General features: G+C 44.5%; 1 protein-coding gene across 18 annotated transcripts in view; it reads right to left on the bottom strand.

The window, feature by feature from the left end:
• The window catches only part of AAK1 (AP2 associated kinase 1), a 137,718-nt gene extending 112,387 nt beyond the window's left edge, over window positions 1-25,331 (bottom strand). For 6 of the 18 annotated variants that reach the window (XM_050939850.1, XM_050939855.1, XM_050939858.1 and 3 more), the window contains exons 1-2: window positions 24,797-25,330; window positions 24,260-24,608 (exon numbers count right to left, since the gene is read on the bottom strand). In XM_050939850.1, coding sequence (XP_050795807.1) covers window positions 24,260-24,422 — 163 coding nt within the window. In that variant the 5' untranslated portion in view covers window positions 24,423-24,608; window positions 24,797-25,330. Of the gene's footprint in view, window positions 1-24,259; window positions 24,609-24,796 lie in introns of all 18 variants that reach the window. The other 12 variants (XM_050939856.1, XM_050939860.1, XM_050939861.1 and 9 more) reach the window with 7 other exon arrangements.
• Between the last annotated feature and the right edge of the window lie 275 nt (window positions 25,332-25,606).

Below are 25,606 nucleotides of genomic sequence, written 5' to 3'. Positions count from 1 at the left end.
CAGGCAAGCTACATAGGGGCAAGGGTGGAATCCACATTGCTGCAGAAGACCCTCCTGCACTTCCCAGGTGACCCACAGCAGCGAGATATCTTCCAGGATCAACTCCTGTGGAAAACGTTGGGATAGTGTTCAGAGTAGGTGCCCCTGCAGCTGTTTGCTTCCCCCCAATGCACAGAAACCCCAAGGACAGTACAGCTCTGAAGCAATCAGTCCCCCTTACTCACCATCTCGGGGCTCCTATGGGTTGTGTGTGCTCTCTTTGGGATGGGAAAATTATGCTATTGTGAAGACTGTTACCCTCCTTAACTGCGGGGGAATGACCGTCTGGTATAAACAATGCTGTCTCTGTTAAGTGCTGCATTTTTTGCCTTTACAGAAGCAACCTTGAGATCTCAGCTGCCCGTGTTATCAACATCTCAAAGACTACAAAACCTCTGGAAGAAGCCGCGAAAAAGCAAAGAAGACATGCTGCAAGTAGTTATGCAGCACTGTGTTACAGAGAATCAAAAACTGCAGGACTGGAGGGAAAGGGAAAGCAGGATCCGCCAGAAAAATGCAGCGGACAGGAAGAAAAGCAAAAAGCAGCTGATAAGCATCATGGCGCGCCAAGCGGACTCTATCCAGGCGCTCATAGCCATGCAGGCAGAGCACTACCGCGCCCGCCCCGTCCCAAAGCTCTTTCCCTTGTGCCCCAATGTCAGCTCAAAACTCCCTTCCCCAGCATCCAGTTCTTACCTCCACCAGCTGCCTCCAACACCTGTACATTCACCAACCAGCCCTGAGAACTACGACCCTTACCCTCTGCACTCAACCCCCATCACTATGCAGTATAGCCATCCTGAAGTGCAGCAGTCATTGCACAGCCCTCCAGACAGGACATATGCAAACCTGTGATTGTACAGTTCCCCACCCCACCCCCTTGCCCTTTCAGATTCCAAAAAAGTTGTGTGTCTGTCTATAAAGTAATTTTCTTTTCAATAAATGAATTCTTGGCTTTGAAAACAGTCTTTATTATTGCAGAAAGTGAAAGATACCGTAGCCCAGGAAAGAAACAGGCACTGTAAATCAGCTTAGGAAACACAGATTTCTACTAACATTGTAACCACTGCACTTCATTCCCGTGCAAGGCACCAAACATTACTGTTGGTGTTCAGCCTCAAATTCCTCCCTCAAGGCATCCCTAATCCTTGCAGCCCTGTGCTGGGCCTCTCTAGTAGCCCTGCTCTCTGGTTGTGCAAATTCAGCCTCCAGGCATTGAACCTCAGAGGTCCATGCCTGACTGAATCTTTCACCCTTCCCTTCACAAATACTATGGAGTGTACAGCACGCGAATATAACCACGGGGACGCTGCTTTCCCCCCCACCCCAAGTCTAGCTTCCCATACAGAGATCGCCAGCGCCCCTTTAAACAGCCAAAAGCACACTCCACAGTCATTCGGCACCGGCTCAGCCTGTAGTTGAATCGGTCCTTGCTGCCGTCAAGGTTCCCTGTATACGGTTTCATGAGCCAAGGCATTAACGGCTAAGGGGGGTCTCCAAGGATCACAATGGGCATTTTGACGTCCCCTACTGTGCTCTTCTGGTCTGGGAAAAAAGTCCCGGCCTGCATCTTCCTGAACAGGCCAGTGTTCCAAAAGATGCATGAATCATGCACCTTTCCGGGCCAGCCTGTGTTAATGTCAAATGAAATGCCCATGGTGATCCACAAGCACCTGGAAAACGATGGAGAAATACCCCTTCTGATTAACGTACTTGGATGCTAGGTGGGGTGGTGCCAGAATAGGAATATGCGTCCCATCTATCGCCCCTCCACAGTTAGGGAAACCCATTTGTGCAAAGATATCCAGAATGTACTGCATGTTCCCCAGAGTCACGGTTCTTCTTAGCAGGATGCAACTAATGGCCCTGCAAACTTGCATTAATACGATTCCAAAGGTCAACTTTCCCACTCCAAACTGGTTCCCGACCGATCGGTAGTTGTCTGGAGTTGCCAGCTTCCTGATTGCAATAGCCCCCCACTTCTCCACTGGCAAAGCAGCTCTCAATCTCGTGTCCTTGCGCCAGAGGGTGGGGGCAAGCTCAGCACACAGTCCCATGAAAGTGGCTTTTCTCGTCCAAAAGTTCTGCAGCCACTGCTCATCATCCCAGACTTCCATGACGATGTGATCCCACCACTCAGTGCCTGCTTCCCGAGCCTAAAAGCGGCGTTCCATGGTGCTGAGCATTTCCGTGAATGCCAAGAACAATTTTGTGTCGTACGCGTCACACAACTTGCTATTATTGGACTCCTCATCACTTTGGATCTTAAGAATAGCTCAACTGCCAAACGTGATGTGCTGGCGAGTCTCGCCAGCACATTCCTCAGCAGTTCGGGCTCCATTTCCCACAGAAATCATGCTGCACAGAAACCATTGAGAGTCAAGATGGCGCCAAATGTGGACAGAAAAACAGAGATTGCTGGGATGTGAAGCGATGCATCACAGGGCATTGGGACAGGAAGCAAAATGACCCGCATCCTCCGCCCCCTTCCCACAACCCACGGCGCCAGAATGGGATGAGGTGCTCTGTGGTATAGCTGCCCATAATGCACCACTCCCAACACCGCTGCAAATGTGGCCACACTGCAGCGCTGGTAGCTGTCAGTGTGGCCACACTGCAGCGCTTTCCCTACACAGCTGTACGAAGACAGCTTTAACTCCCAGCACTGCACACCTGCAAGTCCAGCCAAACCCTAAAAACAGGTATTCTCTAGACAAAGTAAAGAGACCAACACTTCAAACCAGATGTGGCCAAACTCAAAGCATTTGCATCAGATGTTGCAGGAAGAAACCATTTGCATGGTTGAAATCTCCAGTGGGAGGTGACGGGAAGAGTGCACAATACTCACATGCAGCAGGGAAAAGGAATTTTATCTGGGGATACATTTCAGAAGCACACATTTCAAAGGTTTACTAGACTATAAAGAGGTGGGGAGCAAGCCCCTAAGTGATCCTTCATTTGAGGACTCAAGGAAAAATCAGCACTTTGGACTCAGGGAGGATCCTGGCTAAGAGTTAGTCAACTGTTGCTGGAAAGGGGAAGATTATTCAGGGTAGTTTCCTTAGCAAAAAGATTGTAGCTTGGTAAATTAGATCTTAGCTATTACTGTTATTTTGACTTTTGTTTATTTGTATCTCTATCTTTATTCTTTCTTCTTGGTGTCACTTAGCCTATGTCCTTTGGTTAATAAACTTTATTTTAAATTTATTTACTATAAACCAATTCAGTGCTGTGTTTGAAGCAAAGGGTATGTTCACCCCAATTAATTATGTTACAACTTATTCTGATTCTTTAAAGACAGAACAGCGATCTTAAGATATTCTGTGAATGTAAAAACAGCAGGGCCTGTCCATTGTAGAGAAACATCTGAGAAGCTCAGGGGCTGAAGTTCATTGATGGTCACCTACCTGGCAAGATGTGGGCCCGGAGAGCCTGGAGGAGTTTGCTGGTGAGGAAAACAGACTGGTATGGCAGGGAGCTGACAGTCTTATCTCCAGAAAAGCTCACTCTTGCTGAGGCAGAGAGGTAACACACAGGCTCCCAGCTCTCGGCACCCCCAGCGGATTGTTATAGCCGTATTTTCTTCCATGACTAAAAACTTGCTCAAAAAACACTAAGAACTTGTGAGACTGTTAATTGCAACATTTGCCCTAACAACAACTAAAAGCCTCTGATACAGTGGAGGGAAATGGAGTGTAGCTAGGACTCTGGATTTAAAATAATCAATCCAATCTTCTAACTTCACTGTTTATACTACAGTCTCTACAACTGCTACTACTGCAAACTACCATGGTGGGGTATCACTGATCCTAGTTTTCCGGGTGAAGAAGCTACAGTGAGGCTCTCTCAGTAGAAATACATAAATCCAGGGTTTTGCTTTGTGAAGCCTCAGTCTTGTTGGTGGCACACTAATTATTAATAAATTGTGGGTGTCATGGTAGCATTTAGGGGCCCCAAACGAAGGCCCCATTGGACTGTACATAGATGTGCTATGAGCTAATCCCTACCACAGACATCTTACAATCAAGAAGACAAAGGGAGTATTACTAAACCAAGTTCATAAGTGGGGCAGAGAGAGCTAGGTCTATACTACACTCTACCCATGCTGCAGTCACACCTCAGATATACCCATGCTAGCACGGATATGCAACAACATGGTCTTTAGTACGGGCTAGCAACTTGAGAATGGACCTGAGGTCCACAGCATGCTTGTGCAGCCACCTCTGCACCACACCTGCACTGCTATTTGTAGCCATACTAGTGCAAGTTAAACTAAACTAACGCTTCAGTGTAAACATACTGTAAGTGACTTGTCCGAGCTCACCCAGGGAATCTGTGGCAGAGATGGGAACTGAACCCTCATCTCCTGAGTCCCAGTCCAGTGCTTTAACTACAAGACCACTCCTCTGTGTATCAATAGCTATTAAAACCAGACAGCTTGTCATAAAATGGGCCCTGAAATTACCTGCGTAGATGCAGCCAGGGTGTGACTTACAAAGCTAGAGTTTCTTTGCCCAGTTTCAGCTCACACACACAAAAGCCAGGTCAGCCTGAATAAATAATTTATTCAAACCCTTCTGAATATGCATGTCTGGTTCAGCCTCACACAGCCGACCTGTGCAAAGGGGGTGAAGGAGATCAGGACAATGGTATCTGTACCTCCTATTGGCTGAAATCAGGGAAGCCCTAACCACAGGCCAGAGCCAGCGTGCTAGATGACTTCATATCAAATGAATTAGCTGGCAGAGAGAGTTTTGCCTCATTGTAATCTTTGCACTGAGCACAGAGTCTAACTGTGCAATGGCCTGAGTGAGAAACCAGACACAAAAGGGGTTCTGGCACCCCACACAGCCAAGAGAAAATACAGGCCATTCAGGCAGATCTAAAACACTTCTGATGCTGCAACACAGCCTCCAGCCCTGTCCCTGCTGGTCATTAAGAATGCCTCTCATAAGAAGCTCAAGGAAGCAGCAGCTCAAACAGCTTTGACTGAAGTACTGATTACTTTCTAGTCTTTAACACACCACTAGGCACACTTTTATTAAAGTGTCTAACATATTTAACGTACTAAAGGATTTCATCTCCGTAGGTAAAACAAAAGCTCTAGTTGGTTTGAAGTCAAAGGACCGGATCCTCAGCTGGCAGCCAAGTTCTGCTAACTTACATGGGACTGGCACTGAGTGAGACATTTAACTGCACGTCTTCATAATCCTAGGGGGCAATGCGTCAAACAAAAAACCACCCACTCGAGAAAAAGCACTCCCTCAGCTCCTGGTCAGCTCCCCCGAGAAAGCCAAAAGCAGAGCTGTAAATCCTTAGGGGGCAGAGAGAAAAAAAAAGGGAGGCTCATGTTTTTGGGAGGCAACAGTGTCATTAATATTCAAGTCTTGAGACATCAGTGGGCAAAATTCACCTCTGTGCAGGCTGCCAGGACAGCACCCCTAGTATAGGGCATAAGTGGTGCATAACTGGTGCTGAGCCGTCCGCATAGAGGTGATTTACACCTGTGAGAATGCAATCAGATCTTCAAATCCTTCTAGAAATACACTTGCATCATGGAGGGACCCTTTCTGCAATGTTTTAAAGTGGCAATTAAATTATCCAAAGGAACGAATCGAGACTGCGGGAGTCGACTGGAGCAGCTGCCCTATGTGTAGTAAGTATGCTTAGGTTTTTCACCCAGTTACATTTGCTAGGCATGTAGTCCATTTTCACAGCCTTGTGCACAGACTTCATCCTTTCCTGACAGAGACAGGCTTGCACAACTGAAAGCTGTCACAGGAACATTTTATTACTACTGTCATAAACAGATGGTTAAGGGTTAATGTCTCTTTTACCTTAAAGGGTTAAGAAGCTCAGTAAACCTGGCTGACACCTGACCAGAGGACCAATAGGGGGACAAGATACTTCCAAATCTTGGTGGAGGGAAGTTTTTGTTTGTGCTTTTTGTTTTTTCGTTGTTCGCTCTTGGGACTAAGAGGGACCAGATGTACATCCAGGCTCTCCAAATCTTTCTGAATCAGTCTTTCATGTTTCAAAATTGTAAGTAATAGCCAGGCAATGCGGATTAGTCTTATGTTTGTTTTCTCAACTTGTGAATGTTTCTTTTTTGCTGGAAGGATTTTTACCTCTGTTTGCTGTAACTTTGAATCTGAGGCTGGGGGGGGGGGTCCCCTCTGGTCTATATGAATCTGAGTATCCTGTAAAGCATTTTCCATCCTGATTTTACAGAGATAATTTTTACCTTTTCTTTCGTTAATTAAAAGCTTTCTTTTTAAGAATCTGATTGATTTTCCTTGTTTTAAGATCCAAGGGGATTGGGTTTAAACTCACCAGGGATTGGTGGGGGGAAACGAGAGGGGATGGTTAATTCCTCCTTGTTTTAAGATCCAAGAAGTTTAAATCTGTGTTCACCAGGGAATTGGTGAAGCCTCTCAAGGCAACCCAGGGAGGGGAAAGTCTGAGGGCGGGTGGGGGGAGACCAGGGAGTGCGCCAGACACTGAATTTCTGGCTGGTGGCAGTGTTACCAGATCTAAGCTAGTCATTAAGCTTAGAAGTGTTCATGCAGGTCCCCACTTTTGTCCTCTAAAAGTTCCAAGTGGGGAAAGAAACCTTGACAACTACGCAAGATACACTGCCTCCTCCTAGATTTCTTTGTAAAGCAGCTTCAATCCCTCTGTGTTGTGACAACTTTAGTCCGTGAACCTCCAGCACAAGACTAAAACAATTAAAAGGTCGTGAGTAACTCACAGGGCCAAAAGAAACAACCAAACAAATGGTATCAGTCAGCCCTCTAAGTAGTACGGTTCAGCTACGATTATACCACACAACAGCTAACAGCATCTGAGAGGCCTTGTTCATCTCCAAGTGAAATAAGCGGTGGCACAGTGGACCATGGCTGTTTCAGAGTGATTGTGACTAACTGCCAGGCCAGCAAGAAACTGCAGCTATTGGATACAGCTGAAAAGGCCTTTACTGCAATGCAAACCAACTGAGAATGCCGTCTCCGGGGTGGGTGGGGGAATAATACTAGCAGAGGAGAGATTACATCTCCTTTGGGGGCTCAATGCATAAAATCCTTTGGAGGCATCAGATTTATAATCTAATGAAAACCAGAACTGCTGACTCAAACAACAAACAGACCAGGAAGGTAAACTCTTTCTTTCCTTGCAAACAAGCTTTTACATACAATAAGTTTACTCCAGGCCCTGCAAGTTATTTCAGCAAGACACCCCACTGTGCCAGTTTCCCTTCCCACCGCAATCTATTTTGATTTTAAACTCTTCTTCAGGACAAGAATGGTCTCCCAGGATACGTCTATACTTAGGGTGGCGTAGAGTACAGACACTGCCCAGCTAGCATAGATAGAAATAGCAGTGAAGACGGTGACGCATGGTTTAGCCTAGTAGAATGCCATCCACACTTGACTCCCCAGGTACAGACGACACAGCTCTCCACATGCCCAAGCAGCACATCCCACAGCTATTTTTAGTGTCCTGCTACCGAAACCTTTCTGCACTGCCAGAGCCTCCCCTCACTGCCAAATGTAGCTACACGCCGCAGCGACAAGTGTAGAGACAGTCTGCACACCACCAAAAGTGCAGACATAGCTAGCACCCAACAGTGCTCGAGGATGTTTCAGAGCTATGGTAAAAAGGATATAAAACTTTTTTATGAAAGAAATGTCTTCACGTGTCATAAGACAGCTTGTAGCAACAGAAGAGTTAAAATATTGTTATGCAAGGAGCTTTGATTATTATGGTAGCTCCTATTGTGCTAGGTACTATTAAACATATACCGAGACAGTCCCTGCCCTAAAGAGTTCATGAACTAAACAGGATAAAAGTTTAAAGCAAATATGATTTTTGAAGGATATAACATGGTAACCACTGGGTTTTTTTTTTTGGTTTGTTTGAAATAAGAGATGTATTTTTGTCTAAATCCTAAGAAACCAGATTTCTGGGTTCTAATCCCAGCCCTGCACAAATCATTTTACATGCATGTGCCTCTGTTTACCCATCCATAAAGACCATGTTCCTCATGGAAGTCTTGTGAAGCTTATTCTGTTAGTGTTTGAAAAATGATTTGAGTGCCTCCAATGAAAGGGTCTATTTCAGTGCACCTTGATCTAAAAGTCTATAAGCCAGATCCTCAGCTGGTATTTTTTTTTTTTAAAAACAAAATACTCCATTGAAGTCACTTAAGCAACCACAATGGATCATCTGTCCCTGTGGCAATAGGTTTTTGCCACAATTTTAAGTCAAACTTACAACTTGCAAGTACCATGGATTTCTTAAATTCTACACTAAAAATAGGATGTATTGATGTTACATGTGAAGACCTTAAAAACGGCCATACTGGTTCAGACCAAAAGGTCCTTCTAGCCCAGTATCCCATCTTCTGATAGTGGCCCATGTCAGATGCTTCAGAAGGAATGAACAGAACAGGGTCATTTCAAATGGTCCATCCTCCAATCATCTAGTCCCAGCTTCTGGCAGTTGGAAGTTAAGGGACACAAGGACATGGGACTGCGTCCCTGACCATCTTAGCTAACAGCCATGGATGGACCTGTCCTCCATGAACTTTAGTGCTTTTTCTAATCCAGTTATACTTCTGGCCTTCACAACTTTCCATAGCAATGAGTTCCACAGGTTGACTGGGCTTTGGTGTGAAGAAATATTTCCTTTTGTTTATTTTCAACCTGTTGCCTATTAATTTTGTCAGGCGACTCCTAGTTTTTGTGTCATGTAAAAGCCTCTGATAAAAGGAGTAATGGAAAGTTACAGACAAAAGAAGAAAACAAAAACAAAAAAAAAAAAAAACAAAAAAAAAAAAAAAAAAGAGACTAGTTCTACAACATGCGACTGAAGAAATAAACCAAACCTACAGGAACCTTGACAAAGCAATAAAGAAACAATGCAAAAAAGATAAGCAAAATTGGATAGAAAGTAAGGCTAGTGAAGCTGAAGAAGCAGGGGAAAGAAATGATACGAGAACAATCTACACGATCCTGAAACAGGCTAGGGATCAAAGTTCAGAAGTGTCCCAGTGGAAGGGAAACAAAGGGAAATTTTGAAAACACTGGAGGAACAAGAAAATAGGTGGGTGGAACATTTCAAGAAGTGCTAAACCAACCAGATCCAAACACAAGACTGTAATTTAACGATACATCTATATCTAGGTCTAGTGAAGTAAAAAAAACCAAAAAATTTAAAGAATGTAAAAAGCACTGCAGAAGCTGAAAAACAGCTAGGCACGTGGTTCGGACAGCAGTTATCTGATGCTTAAATATAGAGGTGAAGACATGGATTCAGTCAGCTATTCCCTGTGTAACAAAATATGGATGGAAGAGAAAGTGCCAGAAAAATGGACCCTCAGTATCATAATCAAGTTACCAAAGAAAGGTGATCTAAACAATTGCTCAAATTGGAGGGGAGTAACACTTCTATCTGTCACAGAAAAAAAGTCCTAGCAGCAGTCCTCCTGAACAGAATGAAAGGAAAGACTGATACCATCCTAGGTAAACAAAACACTGGATTTATACAAGGGAGATTGTGCACAAATGCTATTTTCATCCTGAGACTGATTATTTAGAACACAACTGAATTCCAAGGCAGATTTGCAATCAATTTTGTGGACTTTCAGAAGGCATTCGATAGAGAAACAGAAAATGTGGTAAACTGTGGAACAATATGGAATTCCAACAAAAAACAACTAACATTATTAAGGCATTCTACACCAACTCAAAATCAAAATGCTGCATTAAAATGGAAAATGGATTGAGTAAGCCATTCAGCATCAAGAAAGGTGTAAGGCAAAGGTGCGTCCTGTCCCTTTTTTAGTTTATGCTAGTCATTGACTATGGATTAAAACAATACAACAGTGATACATGTGGCCTAAAATGGAAAAATTCAAGGCTATTTGGTCTAGACTTTGCTGACAACATTGCTCTTATCAATGAAGATGCCAATGAGCTACAAAAATGCACAAACCAAGTAAAAAAGAAGTAATGGAGAAGATAGGATTGAGATACAATGCAAAGAAGTGTAAAGTCATGTTAATGGGGACTACAAGGACACAAATCAAAATTGAAGAAAAACTGGAGAAGGTGGACAATTTTATCTATCTTCAAAGTACCATCAGCCAAGATGGTATTAGTTCTGAGGAAAGAAGAACAGGAATCAAGAAGGCAAATGCTGCATTTGGAAGACTCAAAACATCTCCCGCAAGACAAAACTGTTGCAATTGTTGTCACCATTGCACCATATAGCAGTGAGACATGGCCACTTGCCAAGAAAGATATGCAAAAGCTGGATGCATTTAATCACAAATGCATGAGAAGAATATTGGAACAACATATAGAGATAAGAATACGAATGAAGAAGTCAGAAAAATGATTGGACAAGGCAGCCTCTCACAAATAACCTATAAAAGAAGACATCAGTGGCTGGGATATGTGTCGAGAATGAAAAAAGAATGCTTACCAAATACTGCCCTTGAATGGAAGCCAGAAAATGCAAGAAAAAGGAAAAACCTCAACATGAAATGGGAAGATTTGGAGAGAAGGGCAGTTGACAGGCAAGGATGGCAAGCATGGGTAGCCCAATGTGCAGCAAAGCATGGGATGGATTAAGTCTAAGTAAGAAGGGGTAATTAACATGTCCCTATTCACTTGCTCTACACTGTTCATGATTTTATAGACCTCTATCATATCTCCAACTTAGAAAAGAGACAACTAAGGGAACAGCCCCAGTCTTTTTACTCTCTCCTCATGTGGAAGCTCTTCCAAACCCCTAATAATTTTCATTGCCCTTCTTTGCACCTTTTCCAATTCTGAGACATCTTTTTTTGAGAGAAGGTTACCAGAACTGCACACAGTATTCAAGATGAGGGAGAACCTGGCATTTAGAGAGGAATGATGATATTTTCTATTTTATTATCTATCCCTTTCCTAACATTGTTTCTTTTTGTTTGTTTTTTTAAACTGCCAATACATAGGGAGTGGATGTTTTCAGAGAACTAATCCACCAAGATCTCTTTGAGTGGTAAACAGCTAATTTAGACCCATTATTATGAGGACCTTCCCTCGTGTCCCCATCACTGCTTTGTTTGCTCAACAGCCTTTGGTGAGGGACCTTGTCAAAGACTTTTTGAAAGTTCAAGTTCACTAGATTGACCAGCTCACATGCTTTGTCCACATGCTTGTTGGCTTCCTCAAAGAATTCCAATAGGTTAGTGAGGCATGATTTCCCTTTACAACAGCCATATTGACTCTTCCCCAACTTATCTGTTTATCTGAGAACTTTATTCTTTACAATAGCTTACACTTAACTCCAGTACCAGGCAAATCGGCTGACTAGCCTAGAATTGTCAAGTAGATTGTGTTCTGTAGAATTGCATGTGTGTTTAAGCTGCAGAATAGCTTCTTTCTTAATCTGTCACCTCAATGAATAAGAAAAAAAATAAAAACTCAGTTAAGGACTGCATAACACTCCTATGGAGAGAAGATCTGTAAACTGACCCCTGAAGTCTACAATGACCTTTTCAGTTCCTGACTACATTGCAAGGCACTGAGAGAGGATTCTCCTGTCACAATCTGTAGCTATCAGGGAATTCAAACCAACGGTTAGATAGTCAAGAGCAGATTTTGCTCATCACATTCAACTCCACTGTATTACTATTGCACAAAGAGGTCCAGGGTGATGGTTACACACCCTAGTGTATTATGATTGCACAAAGAGGTCTAGATTTGGGGCATGACTCTTCAGGTGTTAGCTATACTGCACTGAAAGGTGTCTGTGCAGCATGCTTCTTAGCAAGGTTTGTGGAGTATGAATCGTTTGCTTTACAATGGTTTGCTGGAACTTAACTCTGGTCAACATCCAAAGAGAGAGACATTCTCCCCTATCAGGTACCAATAACCCCCCTACATCCCTACTTCAAGTCCTTCTGGAATAACATCCCCACCCCTAAACATTGTCTAGAAAGGACTTAGAGATTTATAATGCTTGTTCTCAAGGTCACCTAATCAAGAGAAAATGTGTTAGGAGAACAATGGACAGGCAGTATGGACTAGGGGTTCAAGCAGGGGAATGGGAGCCAGAACTCCTGCAGCTTATTTCTGGTTTTACCAACCTTTGGCAAGTCAGCTACCTTCTCTGTGCCTTAGTTTCCTTTTGGAGTGAGGAAACTATCAGACAGTGTCTGTAGAATGCAGTGAAACAAAAACAAAAACAAAAAAACCCCACCATAGGTTCCAACAATAAGCAGTATGTGCTCTGCACGTATGAAACCAATGCACAGATCCCCAGGACATGCAGAGACAAAATTATAGTGCTTTATGTTTAGGGAAGCATATTTCTGAAACAGACTCCAATAAAGAGGGAGTGTTAAGGTGCTCTTTGCTATTGAAGTTAAATGCTTACGTCTCTGTGGAACAGGGAAAGATGGTGTTCCTGTTAAAGCACTGGACCATGACTTGGTAGGTCTGGGATCATTTCCCAGCACTATCAGACTACCTGTGTGACTTAGGCAAGTCACTTCATCTCTAAGTCTCAGTTCCTCATCTGTAAAACAGGATGAATAATCATTCCTTTCCTCCCATCCTTCCTCTGTTGTCTATTTAGACTGCAAACTCTTCGGCATGGGAACTGTCTTACCATGTGTTTATACAGTGCCTTGCACAATGGAGCGATAACATTGGCTGGGGCTTTTAGATGCCACCATAAAATAAATCATAAATAACTGGGTATTAGCTTGGATGGAAAAAATATTGAAACCAAAGGGGAAAGGATTAGAAGCCACAAGGAGGGATCCAACTGCAAGCCAAAATTTCTTCCCTGCCAGCAGCTACTGTGCTACACCCAGGTATCCCCACCACCTGAAGCTGATCCAGTGTCCAAGTGACCCCCATCGCTCTTCTGGCAGCTGCTCTTCCCAATCAAGACAACCAACATCCTCATCTGAATACTACCTGATATATATTGTTCGCCATCCGAAGAAAACCTTAAAAATGCACCCAATAAATGATTGAAGACTTATTAGATCTTGCCAATTCTGATCATGCCCATGGACTGCTTTTGCTTGTTCAGTTCTGTACCCAAGACTGTGCCACTTCTCCCTCCTGCCTGGCTTGGGCATACAAACATTCGGTGCTCCTATGGAGAAAGGTTTCACAGCCCATCTGTAGCCAGAGAGGGATTCTGAAAGCCTAGTAGGCAAAGCCCTTGGAAATACCACCTTCCAGAGATCTCAGAGTGCTTACCAGGCATCAGTTATTCTTCACAAGTCACACTTGAGGAAGGCACCAATGGGCCTCTGTCACATTTAGGAAATCACTTTAAAACTTTCCTCATAAAAATGACACTCATAATGCTGATATTCCCTTCTACTCCATTATCTCTACCAATCAAAAAATAAAAACCCCAAACCCAAGCAGAATTTTGACCCCATAAAGAGACAAGTGCCAGAGACTTCATGAACTCCACCATGGACTTCACTATTTTATATGGAAGGCACTCTGAAACTATGGTGATGAGTGGTAGCATAAAATGCTAAGACATAGCTAAATCTATTGCTTTTTCTCTCTACCTCTTCCCAGGAAAACATTCCAAAAGAAACTCCATGAACAAGACCCTTAATGTTTGCATGCTTCTGTCCTGATGTCAACAATACACCTATAAGCCTGTTTCTCTATGCTTTTAGCATTTGTTTTTGTATTTAACCACCTGAATTCCTGCCTTTGACTGTGGATCTAATTCTCTGCAGGAGCATGGATACGTTCCTTCACCACTCTGCCTCCAACTGCCACTTGTAAAATGGAGATAACTTATATTTCCCTTCCCAGGCATAACTTGAGGATGCGTTACTGACCGCTTGAAAGGTGCTTTGAAAGCAGAAAGCCCTCTTAAGATTCTATTTCCAAAAGGTCATCACTGCCACAATAGAATAAAATGGATCTGTAGGAAATCTTGCCTAGTCACTTAATACACTTGTGGCTGCTGTTGACTCATGAGTTGCGATTTTGTTTAAGATTGTGGTCTTAATAACTCTATTGTAACCTTGTGATGCAGGCAGCAATTGCATGAAGAACCTTTTGGCTGTGAGAACCATGTAAGATGTAGGGAAGTCTTGTTCAAAAGTCAACCCTCAGAGTTCTGCAAACTGCTCAGGAAACTATTGAGAGTGATCTGTAAAAGTCTGTCTGCATTTATTTAAGTAGCACGAGCGTTTCTGAAATACCCAGCAGTACTATATGTAGGTACAAATGAGTCAGAGGCACATGCTTGCCTTTCTTCTTGGGAACCGTTTACGGAGACACCTCTCCTGAGAGGAGAGGATAGGAGTGGGTAGAGGCAGCCACCTTTCCTCAGCAGAAGACCAGATGCAAGCACTAAAGCCCATGTAGATGGGAGTACAAAGAATGAGGAGCTCTCAGCTGCTGCTTTTCACCTACATGCTCATTCTCATCACCAGTACTTAATTTGTTTTCAAAGTGATTTGATGGAAGCCAACTACCGAAGAGCATATTATTCCAGAGGAGTTTTAACGCTCCTTACTTTAACAGTACTGGGGTTTGGCCAGAGGTCAGCAGGAGGCTCTGCTCCTGCAAGATATTCTAGTGACTTCCACATTATAGTGCACAGAACATAACAGGAGAACTAGGATGGTCTTGTGGAGAAGGCCCTGGACTAGGACTCAGGAGACCCAGCTTTGATTCCTGATTTGACCATTGGCTTCCTGTGCAACCTTAGAGAAGTTGCTTCATCTGCGTGTCTGTGGATAATACTCCCCCACCTCATAGGCATGTAGGAGGATGAGTTTAATCATATTCATGCAGTGTTCAGATAGGGACCCTATATGTGGTCCAAGGTCAACGGAGAGCTGTGTAGGCCTGCTCCTGGTTTCCAGCTATAAACTGAAGACAGCTACTAATCTGTTTCATACTTCATCTAGAGGTAACTATTGTGCCTGCCACAAGAGAGAGGCCAGACTGTAAGGAGGAAGCCTGAGAACCCCAGAGATGTGCCAGTCACCCGTGGAACAGGTTTCCCCTTTGATCTTGCCAATGCTTCCCTGCCAGTATCAGAAGCAAGAAACCTACCACCTCATTAGCTGTTCTAGTGTCGTATTATTCTTCCCTTCGCCACCCCCAAACAAGTGCAGTAGCCAATCCCAGGCTCAAAAGATAAATAGGTTTCTTACACATATCCAAAAGATCTGTCCCCATCCAGCTATGAGGTCATGCTACACTGGTCAAGTTATTTATTCTGTTACCTTCCATTATTAGCAAAGGCTTAGCGTGAATCAGTACTTGTGCTTATATAACCTCTTTCATCAAAGATACCCAAGCTCATTACAAATATTAATTATGCCTCACAACACCCATATGGGCAGGCAAGCATTGTCAGACCTCATCTACCCATCTGCAAAATGAGGCCAAATGGTTAGCCCATGCCCCCAAAGCATTGCAGCGAATCAGCAGCTGGGAAGAGAACCTTGGATTTCCGATTCACAGTCTGCCTGCTCAGCCATGTTTACCCCCTCCAATTAGCAATTCCATTCAAGAGCTGGTAAGGGGCTTGTCAGATGGAGGTTCCACTTTCAGGTTATGTTAAGCGAAGAAAAACCGCACCATGCTCGAAGCCCATGCAGGACTTGATTTAAAGCCAATGGGAGTCTTCCCACCGACTTCAGTGGGCTCTGGGTCAGGCCTCCACTTTGTACAGTTGAGCTAGAGTTACAGGGGATTGGAAACCCTCACTTAACGTAGACCCAGTTTCCAGCCCTGATGCTACTCTAGTACACCTGAGCAGTTTGGAACCTATCACTAACCAGTGATGAATACAATGGCATGCCTGGAATGTGGAAGCACTGCATACATGCAATGGCAGATTTCAACTCCAGCCAGCCTTCCTGGTAAGAGTGTCCCCACCCACTTTGGTTTTGTTTGAATGATATCAACATTACGAGGGCAGTGTGTCCTACTCAGGTTAAAAGGGGAACTTGGGACAGTCACAGCTGAGCAATGGGATACGCATCCTTTCGTTTGTAGGTTGCCACGTCAAACCCAGCCCAGCTCTGCTGCGCCCTAGAGCAGTTCTGTTGGCAGGTCTATGGCATGCGAGTTTTGTGTTTTCAGTCGGGTCCAGGTGTCCACACTGGAGTACTCTCTCCCCTCAGGGAGTGGAGTAACTGGCACCCTTGTAAGCTGCAGAAGCCAAGAATGGAATGGGCTAGGATGTGGTGCCATCTTGCCCATGGAAGGGTTCTTCCCCAAAGAGGAAGTGGTACACTGTTGTGCCTGGGGGGGAGAGGCAGAGGGGAAACTTGCCCTGCCACTACTCATGCTGGGCCTATTCCAGTGGCTCAAACTTTTGTACTGGTGACTCCATTCACATAGCTAGCCTCTGGAGTATGACCCCCCTCCTTGTATTTAAAAGTGCTTTTAATTTATATTTAAACACCATTATAAATGCTGGAAGCAAAGCGAGGTAGAGGCTGACAGCTCATGACTCCCCCTGTAATAACCTCATGACCCCCTGAGAGGTTCTAGTTTGAGAACCCCTGGCCTATTCAATAGGTAAATAGAGCATCTCATATGCATATTACATAGCACCCAATAGCCTCAACTACAAGCTGGATCTTGTCTGTTCCATTTTGTTTCTTACAGCTGTCCCCATACTCCATTTTGTTTTTGTTCTCCTCCTGTGGCCGCCCTTCCCTGGCTGTTAAGTTGCTTACCAGGGCCACTGCCCTTCTCAAAGGGAGGGCCCCTTGAGTTGTTTAACAAGAGCCATTGCCCTTCTCAAAGGGATGGCCACTTGTGCTGCGTGCTAAATGGGACCACTGCCCTGTTCAAAGGGTTAGTACTGTTATCACCTCGTTGCATCTGGGCTCGGTGTAGGGCAGGCAATGTCCAGAGCTGCAAGACCTATTGTGTTTTTAAGATCCTGGGCATGAGTCATAGGCCTCATGTGCTTTTGAGTCACCTATTGCACAGGACTCTGCCCAGACATGTTTCTGTGCTCACCTGCCTGGTTTTTCCCTGTGCCTCCTCCCCTGTGACAGAGGGAGCCTATCAGGATTACTGGCGGGAAACTGCCTGAGTTTGCCTTTAAAAACAGACATTTTTGAAACCAGCATCAGAAAGGTTCCTGCATTGCTGCCTGGTCTGATCAGCCAGGGGTTCTGGGGGGTCCTTTCTCCGCTCTCGTTTTATTTTTTGAGCGTACCCCCGTTTTTTGAACCCCCACCACGAAGAACGAATTGCTGCCTGAGAGATCTCCTGATTATTGAGGCTGTACCGAGCCATCCTTGCTTCTTCTGATGTTGCTGCTGCTTCTGCCTTTGCTGCTGCCTTGGGGACTGGTAAGAATCCCTCTGTGAAACTTTCCCTACTTTTATTTTATTACTTTAGCTGCTGGATCTGTTTCCCCAGCACAGAGACTCAAGCTAAACCTTGGCCTGTGTCTTAAAACCTCTCTTAAATTCCACGGCGCTTTGCTGCTAAAAATAAGTTTGTGCTGCTGCTTAGCTCTGCTCCTGTGGACTTTGCCTCGGGGCTACTTGCTTTCAGCTGTATCCCTTGGCTTCAGCCACCATCCCTTGGCTTCCTTGGGAGCTGTATCCTGGGCACATACCACTCTGCCCTCTGTGACTTCCCCATAGCATAAGGTGCACCATAAGTTTTGTTTTTTTTAGTTTAATAAGTCATAGTTTGTTAAGATTGTAGAGCTTGTAAGTTCACCTGCCTTGTTATAGTTTATTGTTTTGTTGCTCCGTATAGTTGCTTGTTATAGTTTTGCTTAGAATTGTGATGTTTGTTGTTTTGCCCAGTCGGTTAAGATAGATAAGGTTTTTGCTGCTTAAATTCGTCTTCCCGCTGTCCCGATCTCTCCCGTGACTGTTTTACCCCCGCTCCAATCCCCCCCCTCTGTGTACTTCTCCGTATCTATACATAAGGTTTTTGCTGCTTAAATTCGTCTTCCCGCTGTCCCGATCTCTCCCTGAACTTTCCCGTGTCTGTTTTTCCCCCACTCCAGTCTCCCCCTCTGTGCACTTCTCCGACTCTGTAGACAAGGTTTTTGCTGCTTGAATTCATGTCTGGTTTTTCCCCACTCCAATCTCCCCCTCTGTGTGCTTCTCCGTGTCTCCCTGTTATAATCCTTTGCTGCTTTTTCCCCCGCATCTGCACTCTCTCCGAACTACCCAACTCCTTGCTGCTTCCCCCTCCCCCCCCCCATGTCTGCATCACCCTTCGAACTTCCCAAACCCCTTGCTGCTTCTCCCCCTGTGAAACTTCCCAAACCCTTGGCCGCTTTTTTTTCCTTTGTTTTTGGTGTCCGCTTGTTGCTTAAACCTCTCTCTAGCCCTTTTTTACACACTTCTCCGCTGTCCCTCCCCTACCGAAGATCACCATCACGCTGCTTCATTGTCCTAACCCTGCAGGGCTTCAGAGTCTCTCTGCTGCTTCCAGCCGCACTCTCCTCTCATCAGTTGCCACTAATCATTCACTCCCCCCCCTCCTGTTCCTTGACAGATTATCTGCTATCCTAGCCTCACAAATTTAGTCATTACTTTTCTTTTATACGGTTACATTGCATAAGTTCACTTATATTCACATTTTACTTGTAATTATAACACCCCATTGGTTGCTTCCACTTTTCTGATATACTTTGTATTTGCATTGATACCATTGTATTACATTGTGTATAAGGCCACTAACCACTTAATACATTCTATCTAAGATTGTTGACCATTTTCTGTAGAAGCTACCATTTTATTTTGCATTTCTTTTTGATACGCTTATTGACTGTACTGTATCCCATTGTGCTGAACCCCACTTACTGTACCCCACTGTTAGAACTCCCTACTCTGTTCAATAAGAACCCCCCCATCATTGTCTATTGTAAACACCCTATACACCCCATCCCATCGTATTTCATTGTTAAATTCCCACCACTTCCTTTTCCCTTTAATAACGAAATTAATTGGCACCCCACCTGTGTGGTAATTGCTCCCCAAGATCCCATATACCTGCAGGCATTTTGCTAGGTACTATATAAACACGAGGGGAGAGAGAATTTCAGTCTCCAGGGCTAACAAGCACCTTTCCACCAGCATGGTGCACAGAAAATCTTGTTTAGAACGCCTTCAGCAGTTAAGTCCGTTAGCACCTCCCCTAACACCCTGACTATATCTAGGGATTGCCAGTGGCCAAAGCAAGTTGTGCTAAAAGCAAAGAAACACTAAGCTCTTGTAAAATTCATCCAACAAGCCACTTGAGAGTCCCCAAGCTCCTGGAGCTACATATTCACTAGAGTTGTGTAGTTCTTTCACGCCTGGTGCGGGGGGGGGGGGGGGGGGGGGGGAGAGAATGTCCATCTCGTGTCACAAGCTTCTAGCTCATGATATCAAAGTTCAAAAGGCTGTTCACTAGAACAGACACCAGCCAACGCCCCATCCACTCAACCACACTGCTTCCCATACTGTACATATACAAAGGCAGGCATGTTTCCCACTTCAGGTAGATAAAGGGATTAGTTTGCAATCCAAAAACACCCAAATTCAGCTAACTCTGAATACCAGACAACAAATAGTCTCAATCAGAAATAGTTGGGCTTTACTTTAATTCCTGCTCAAGTCTTCAAAAAACTTCATCCAAGACAGGATGTCTAAACTGAATAAGGGGGAGTCTATGCTACTTGCACAATGGTGCTTGAGAAGTTACAAAGCTCTTCTCTATAGAGAGATTTTAAAGGTGAAAAGCAACAAAATATCCTTTTGTGGGGTTTGTTTCTCTAAAATCTAGTAAAATACAAAACCTGCGAAGTCTACACTCAATTGTTGCAACAGCACATTTCCATAGGTATTATATTCCTTATCGCTGAATGTTAGTACCTATACTTTAGTGAGGAAAATCTAATTCATATCATTCACTCTCACCAGAAGTGGCTGCAAAATTTGAGTGAAGAGCCCAAAAACTGTTGTGTTACTCGGAGGAGTTGGCCTGCTTTTATAAAAATCAATTTTAGAAAGGAAAATAAATCAACACACAGAAGTTTTAAAAAGCAGACGTGCATAGAATGGGAAGAAATGTCGCCTCTAACATTAGACTAAAAGCAGCCAAGGACAAGTGGGAGGTTAGCTATGATGACATGAACCTGCCAATATGCACACACATCTTTGGCCAAATTCAGCCCTCTGTTACACAGGGGTAACAGCACAGAATATGGCCCTTGGTAACTTAAGCCATTAGGTACAAGCAGGCCACTCGCAATCTGAGGCGCAAGTAGCACAGACACGAACTTCTTTCCAAGTCTCTGTTACTCCCTTTTAAACATGTTTCTACCATCCCAACCCTCTCCCACTACAGTCATATCTCCATTACGTTTAGCTCCAGTCTTAGGCCTTGGCTACACTCACACTTTACAGCGCTGCAACTGAGGTGTGAAAAAACACCCCCCTGAGCGCTGCAAGATACAGCGCTGTAAAGCGTCAGTGTAATCAGGGCAGCAGCGCTGGGAGCGCGGCTCCCAGCGCTGCACGCTACACCCATAAAGGATGTGGTTTACATGCAGCGCTGGGAGAGCTCTCTCCCAGCGCTGCCGCTCTGACTACACTCACACTTCAAAGCGCTGCCGCAGCAGTGCTTTGAAATTCCAAATGTAGCCATACCCTTAGAAGCAGAGATGAACTGCACTTGATTCTACTGTCCTTTTTTTTTTTGATAACAGGATACTAGTGGGACTCATTAGCTGCCATTTGTGATCCATCCACGGAGAAATCCTGGCTTCATGAACATCAGTGGCAAAAAATGCTCATCAACTTTAGGAGAGATATTCTGACCTCACTCATTTCAAATTAGGCCTTGAAGGGTTCCAAAAGAAACAGCATAGCCTTCTGAAGTATCTAACCCTTTGAACTTTGGTGGAGAAAGTCTCTTCAAAAACTGGGCCCAACACCTCATTCGGATTAAAGAAAGATGGCTGTTCATAGATAGTGTTGCCAACCCTCCAGGATTACCCTGGAGTCTCCAGGAATTAAAGATTAATCTTTAAAGATTATGTCATGTGATGAAACCTTCAGGAATACGTCCAACCAAAATTGGCAACCCTATTCCTAGAGTGACTGAAAAAGTCATCCTTTAAATTCACTTTAATCATAGAATACAGAGGTATTTGTATTAGTACTCTAACATCATCCAAATTCCTGACCCCATCTACCTTACTCCCAAATTAAAAAAAAAAACAAGACTCTCTGTTGCAGGAAAACAAGCTTCCAAACAGAATTTGTATACGGAAAGGAACACACTCATTTTTATGGTGGATTGGGGGTGGGGGTGGGGGCGGGGCAGAAAAAAATAGTGTTTGGAAATATCTGCCATTGGGTGCATTCCAAAGTACTGTCTCTTCCTGAGTCCCTTTATGCGCCAGGGATAAGTCATCCTCAGCAGAGTTTTTCAGCAGGATCCAGAGAGGGCAACTAAAAAGTCCCACTAAGCAGAGGGAAGTCTCCTGCCATTTGAATTCCAACAGTGCTGGTTAAACTAGTTCCTTGAGTTTGCAAGGCGCGTACACCCACCCACCCACCATTCATTATTTCTGACTATAATTCATCACTTTTGCAAAAATTCCATCTTGCTTTTCACTTTCTGTGCCTTGTGCCACCTCACCAACTTGACATCCTTAGTTAAGCAATGGGTAGGGAAGGCTGTATTCTTACCCCAGCCAACATCTTAGTTCATCTCCACTTGGAAAGTACCACCTAATGGGTTTCTTCCTCTAGCAGAGAAGGAGGCGGCCTCTGGGCTCATTCTTTCAAAATTGCCAAGCGAGCACACGCAACCAGTATCATATGGGTACAAGCATGCTTTCCATCCGAGATGGATCCAGATTGCACCAGCTCAAGGCCCAGGTTGCTAGGCTGCTCTCCAGATCCCTAGTACTGCCAATGCAACTCGCTTCCTTAACACCCCTGATTGAGCATTGCAGTGGCACACTGAATGCAATGCCAGCAGGCAGGAAAAATGTAAAGCCGCAGCATGTTTGATCTATGCTGCCTCCCAAGTGACCCAGATTTCCTCAGCTGTACCCTCTGTTTAGGGAGGGTGATCTCTATTTCCCCCATAGCAGCATGATCTCTAGGGCCACTAGCCCAATGCCCCATTAAGTGGGCTGGTGAACAGCAAGGCCTTTAACATATGCACTAAAAAGGAAATGCTCTCAGCATCCTTAGGGATTTTTGACCAGTTGTAGCAATGGGCCCATTTGAGGGAAGGAACCCAGGCACCAGCATCCAACAGAAGAACTGACTTCACTCCTCTCACATCCCTGTAGCTTTGCTCCAAGGCATGTATCAGACCTATTTTACAGGCTTAGTTGTGCCAAGTTTACTTGTGCAAACAGGTCGACAGCAGACTCAGGACCAGGAGTCAAATCCTGGGTCCCAGTCCCATCCCTAACCACTAAGCCATGTTTAGAACCCAGGAGTCCTTAAATCCTGAGCCTTGCTCTCAGCACACAAGCACTCATTCACAAAGGAGTGCCAGCAATAGGTTATTCTGCACAGGAACAGGGGTATCAGGATAGCATGGCAAGGGGGAAATCCTCTCTTTTTCCATCCATCCCAGAGCTCTTAAGCATGGGCTACAAGACAGATTAACTGAAATGCATACAAATACAATTCATCAGGGCTGATCACGAGAGGTTCCAGGAGCATGGAAGCTTTCTTCAGGCTGCTATCAGCATCCTGGGCAGGACTTGCCAACAGTGATTATTCATCAGCAAAGAAGTCTATTTTTCCCCTGTGTTACAGGGATGAGGCCAGAGAGCAAGTTTTAGGCTGTGTGTGTAATGACAGCAGGACCAGGTGGTAGTTAGCCCAGTTCCCGGGCTCCCACTGCAAACAGAGCCTTAAAAAAAAAAAAAAAAAAAAAAAAAATAGACTAAGACAGATACAGACCATATATTTCAAGTTAGTGCCTCACCAAGCTAGAGCAAAATCACCCTTGCTACCAGTCTGTGGGTTGTTCTGGATGATACATTTTGGCCTCCTCCCCATCTCATAGTCAATGGCGAGCCTGCACCACAATCAGCCTTTCAGTCACCCTCAGGTAGGAAGCTACAGATCAACCAGGACTTGAAGAGATGATTATAGATTTCCAAGACACCACAGTGAAAAGGTGGGGAGGAGACAGGACCTAGGAAATACAGTCCCTTCCAGGGCTCTCTGAGCTGGCATAGGCCCCCCTTCCACCCAGTTCTGATGCACCACCTTCCTTCTCCCTATTAACCCATTTCCAGGCAATTCATTTGCAGAACCCCGTACAATTAACAAAACACTGCTCTGATTGAAAATTCAGAGGATGTTGAGCAAAGGATGGCCTATGTGTAGGTCTAGGGGAAGGCAGCATTATTCTGAAGGTCGAGGGTAAGGTTACTAGTGAGAAACATTCAGAAGGTTCTGTGAGTGCCTAAGCATAGGACACACAACATTCTAGTTACAGCAGCAGTGCTCCAGATAAAGTAATAGTGATAAACATAAAATTATACACACACACACACACCCATCAGCTTTCTATGTTACAAGCACTTTACATCTAGTTTAGAAACACCTTTAGGATTTCAAGCCCTTACTGGGGGTTCCCCCCCCTCTTTTTTTTTTTAAAAGCACTTTACAACCCAAACATGTAATCTGGATCCTAGTTTTCTTTGCAGTAGCCCCACATACATAGACAATCCCATACCCCAACCAGCAGTTTGCCCTACTCCATCTGTAAAATATGCACTATAAACAAGGGGGGATATTTACTCCAGTGTATCCTCCTGACTAAAGTAGGAAAGGAGGAATCTAACTGAAGAAAGTTAGGAGGAAAGACCATTGCTTTCCATTGTTATAGGTGCAGTGTTCCCCCACTATAATGGACCATGATTTTTGTTTTTAAAGCATTCCAAGTTTTGAGCTGGGAAAAATCTAGTCCCTGCTGTTTTTATACTCTCCTTTTAGATTTCTAAAAACAATCAGCACTACCCACAATTGATTTACATATCTGAAAAACAGAAAAGCTGTCAGCTGTAAATGCCATCGGATCCCAAACCCCTCCAGGACAATGAAATCTTGGGGGTCGGAAGGATTATTAAAGAAAGGCCTCAGCCTCTCTCTTCACAGTAAATGGAACAGCTTTCAAAAGGAAAAATAAAGACATTGCGATCTTACCTTCAGCCAGCACTTCATCCACCATCACCTGGTATCTCCCAATATGGAACACCCTGCCAATGTACCCACTCCCTGCCACTGTATTACTGCCACTTCCTCCACTGGTACCAGAACCAGGGCCAGAACCGCCCTGATCTCGACGAGAGTCAAAAAACTTCTTCATCTCTCCAGAGAAATAATTGTATTATGATTAAAGGTGATGTTGTTGTCAAGGTCCAATCCCTCCCCCCCACTTCTTGATTCCAGCCAATAAAAAATAATCCACTGCTAGTGGTGATTTGTTTGTTTGTTTTAAGTAGGGCAGATGCTTTTTTTCCCTCCTGGCAGGCAGAGCTGGTCAGATTTAGACCTGTAAGGATCACATAAAAACAAAGAAGGACAAACAATTACAAACCCTTGGCAAATAATCAGAAAAATTAATAAAATCCTCATCAGATGTTCCCACCATTCCTCTAAATATAAACTCACAAAATCTTGCCCTTAATCACCCAGCCCCCAAAAGCATTACAAGCAGTTGACTATAGACAGATGATGTACCTCTTCCTGGGCAGATAATAAATCCATGTAACCCACACACACACACCTAGGTGCTAAAGGGGCGGCTGTCCCAGCGCTTTGCTGTAAATAGGCTGGAGCTAGCAGCTTGGCCACAGTGTTACCATTGCTGCAACCTCTCTGTTGGCCTTGGCTGGAACATGGTTATAAGGTAACATTGCCACTTAAAGGAAGCGAACAGCAGCTGATAACCAGAGACCATTACAGGGCTGATCTGACTCCAACCCCCCACCTCTCCTCCAGCTCCATCCAACCAGGAAATGAACTGTCACAGGAAGTCTCTGCTCCACTCAGGGTGGGTGGAGTTGGAGTGGGGAGATGGTGCATGGGTGATTTCCCATCCTCTCCACAAAGCTGTTCTTTTTAACCCCTTAATCCCCAGAAGTATTCTCCCTTCCGCCTCCACGATAGATTTCAGATGAAAAAAAGGGAAAGGCTAGTGGGGAGGAAGGGAGCTGAGGGTGTTCAGAGCCAAAATTAAAGCAGCAGCCGAGTAAAGTAGACATCAAAGAGTATTTGGGTTTTTTTTTAAACAGCAACAGATCTGCTCTGTCGCATGGCGTTCTGGGAGTGGTAGTTCTCCCAAGTGGCTGCCCAAGCCAGCAGTGCGACGAGATGGACTACAATTCCCAGAATGCACCAGGAGAGGAGCTGGGGGGTTGGAGTAAAGCGTGATGGTGCGTTTAGTTGTCATCCTTATTCGGTGTCCCCTTGGCTGGGTGGCTGAGGTGATGGAGCCTGGGCTGCAGGCTGATGGGTTTGATTAATAAATTAGTATAAAGAAATCACCTC

The sequence above is a fragment of the Gopherus flavomarginatus genome, chromosome 2, assembly GCF_025201925.1.
Source record: "Gopherus flavomarginatus isolate rGopFla2 chromosome 2, rGopFla2.mat.asm, whole genome shotgun sequence".
Taxonomy (NCBI): Eukaryota; Metazoa; Chordata; order Testudines; family Testudinidae; genus Gopherus; species Gopherus flavomarginatus.
The sequence above is the reverse complement of the archived record's forward strand: the minus strand, read 5'-3'. Positions and strand labels throughout refer to the sequence as shown.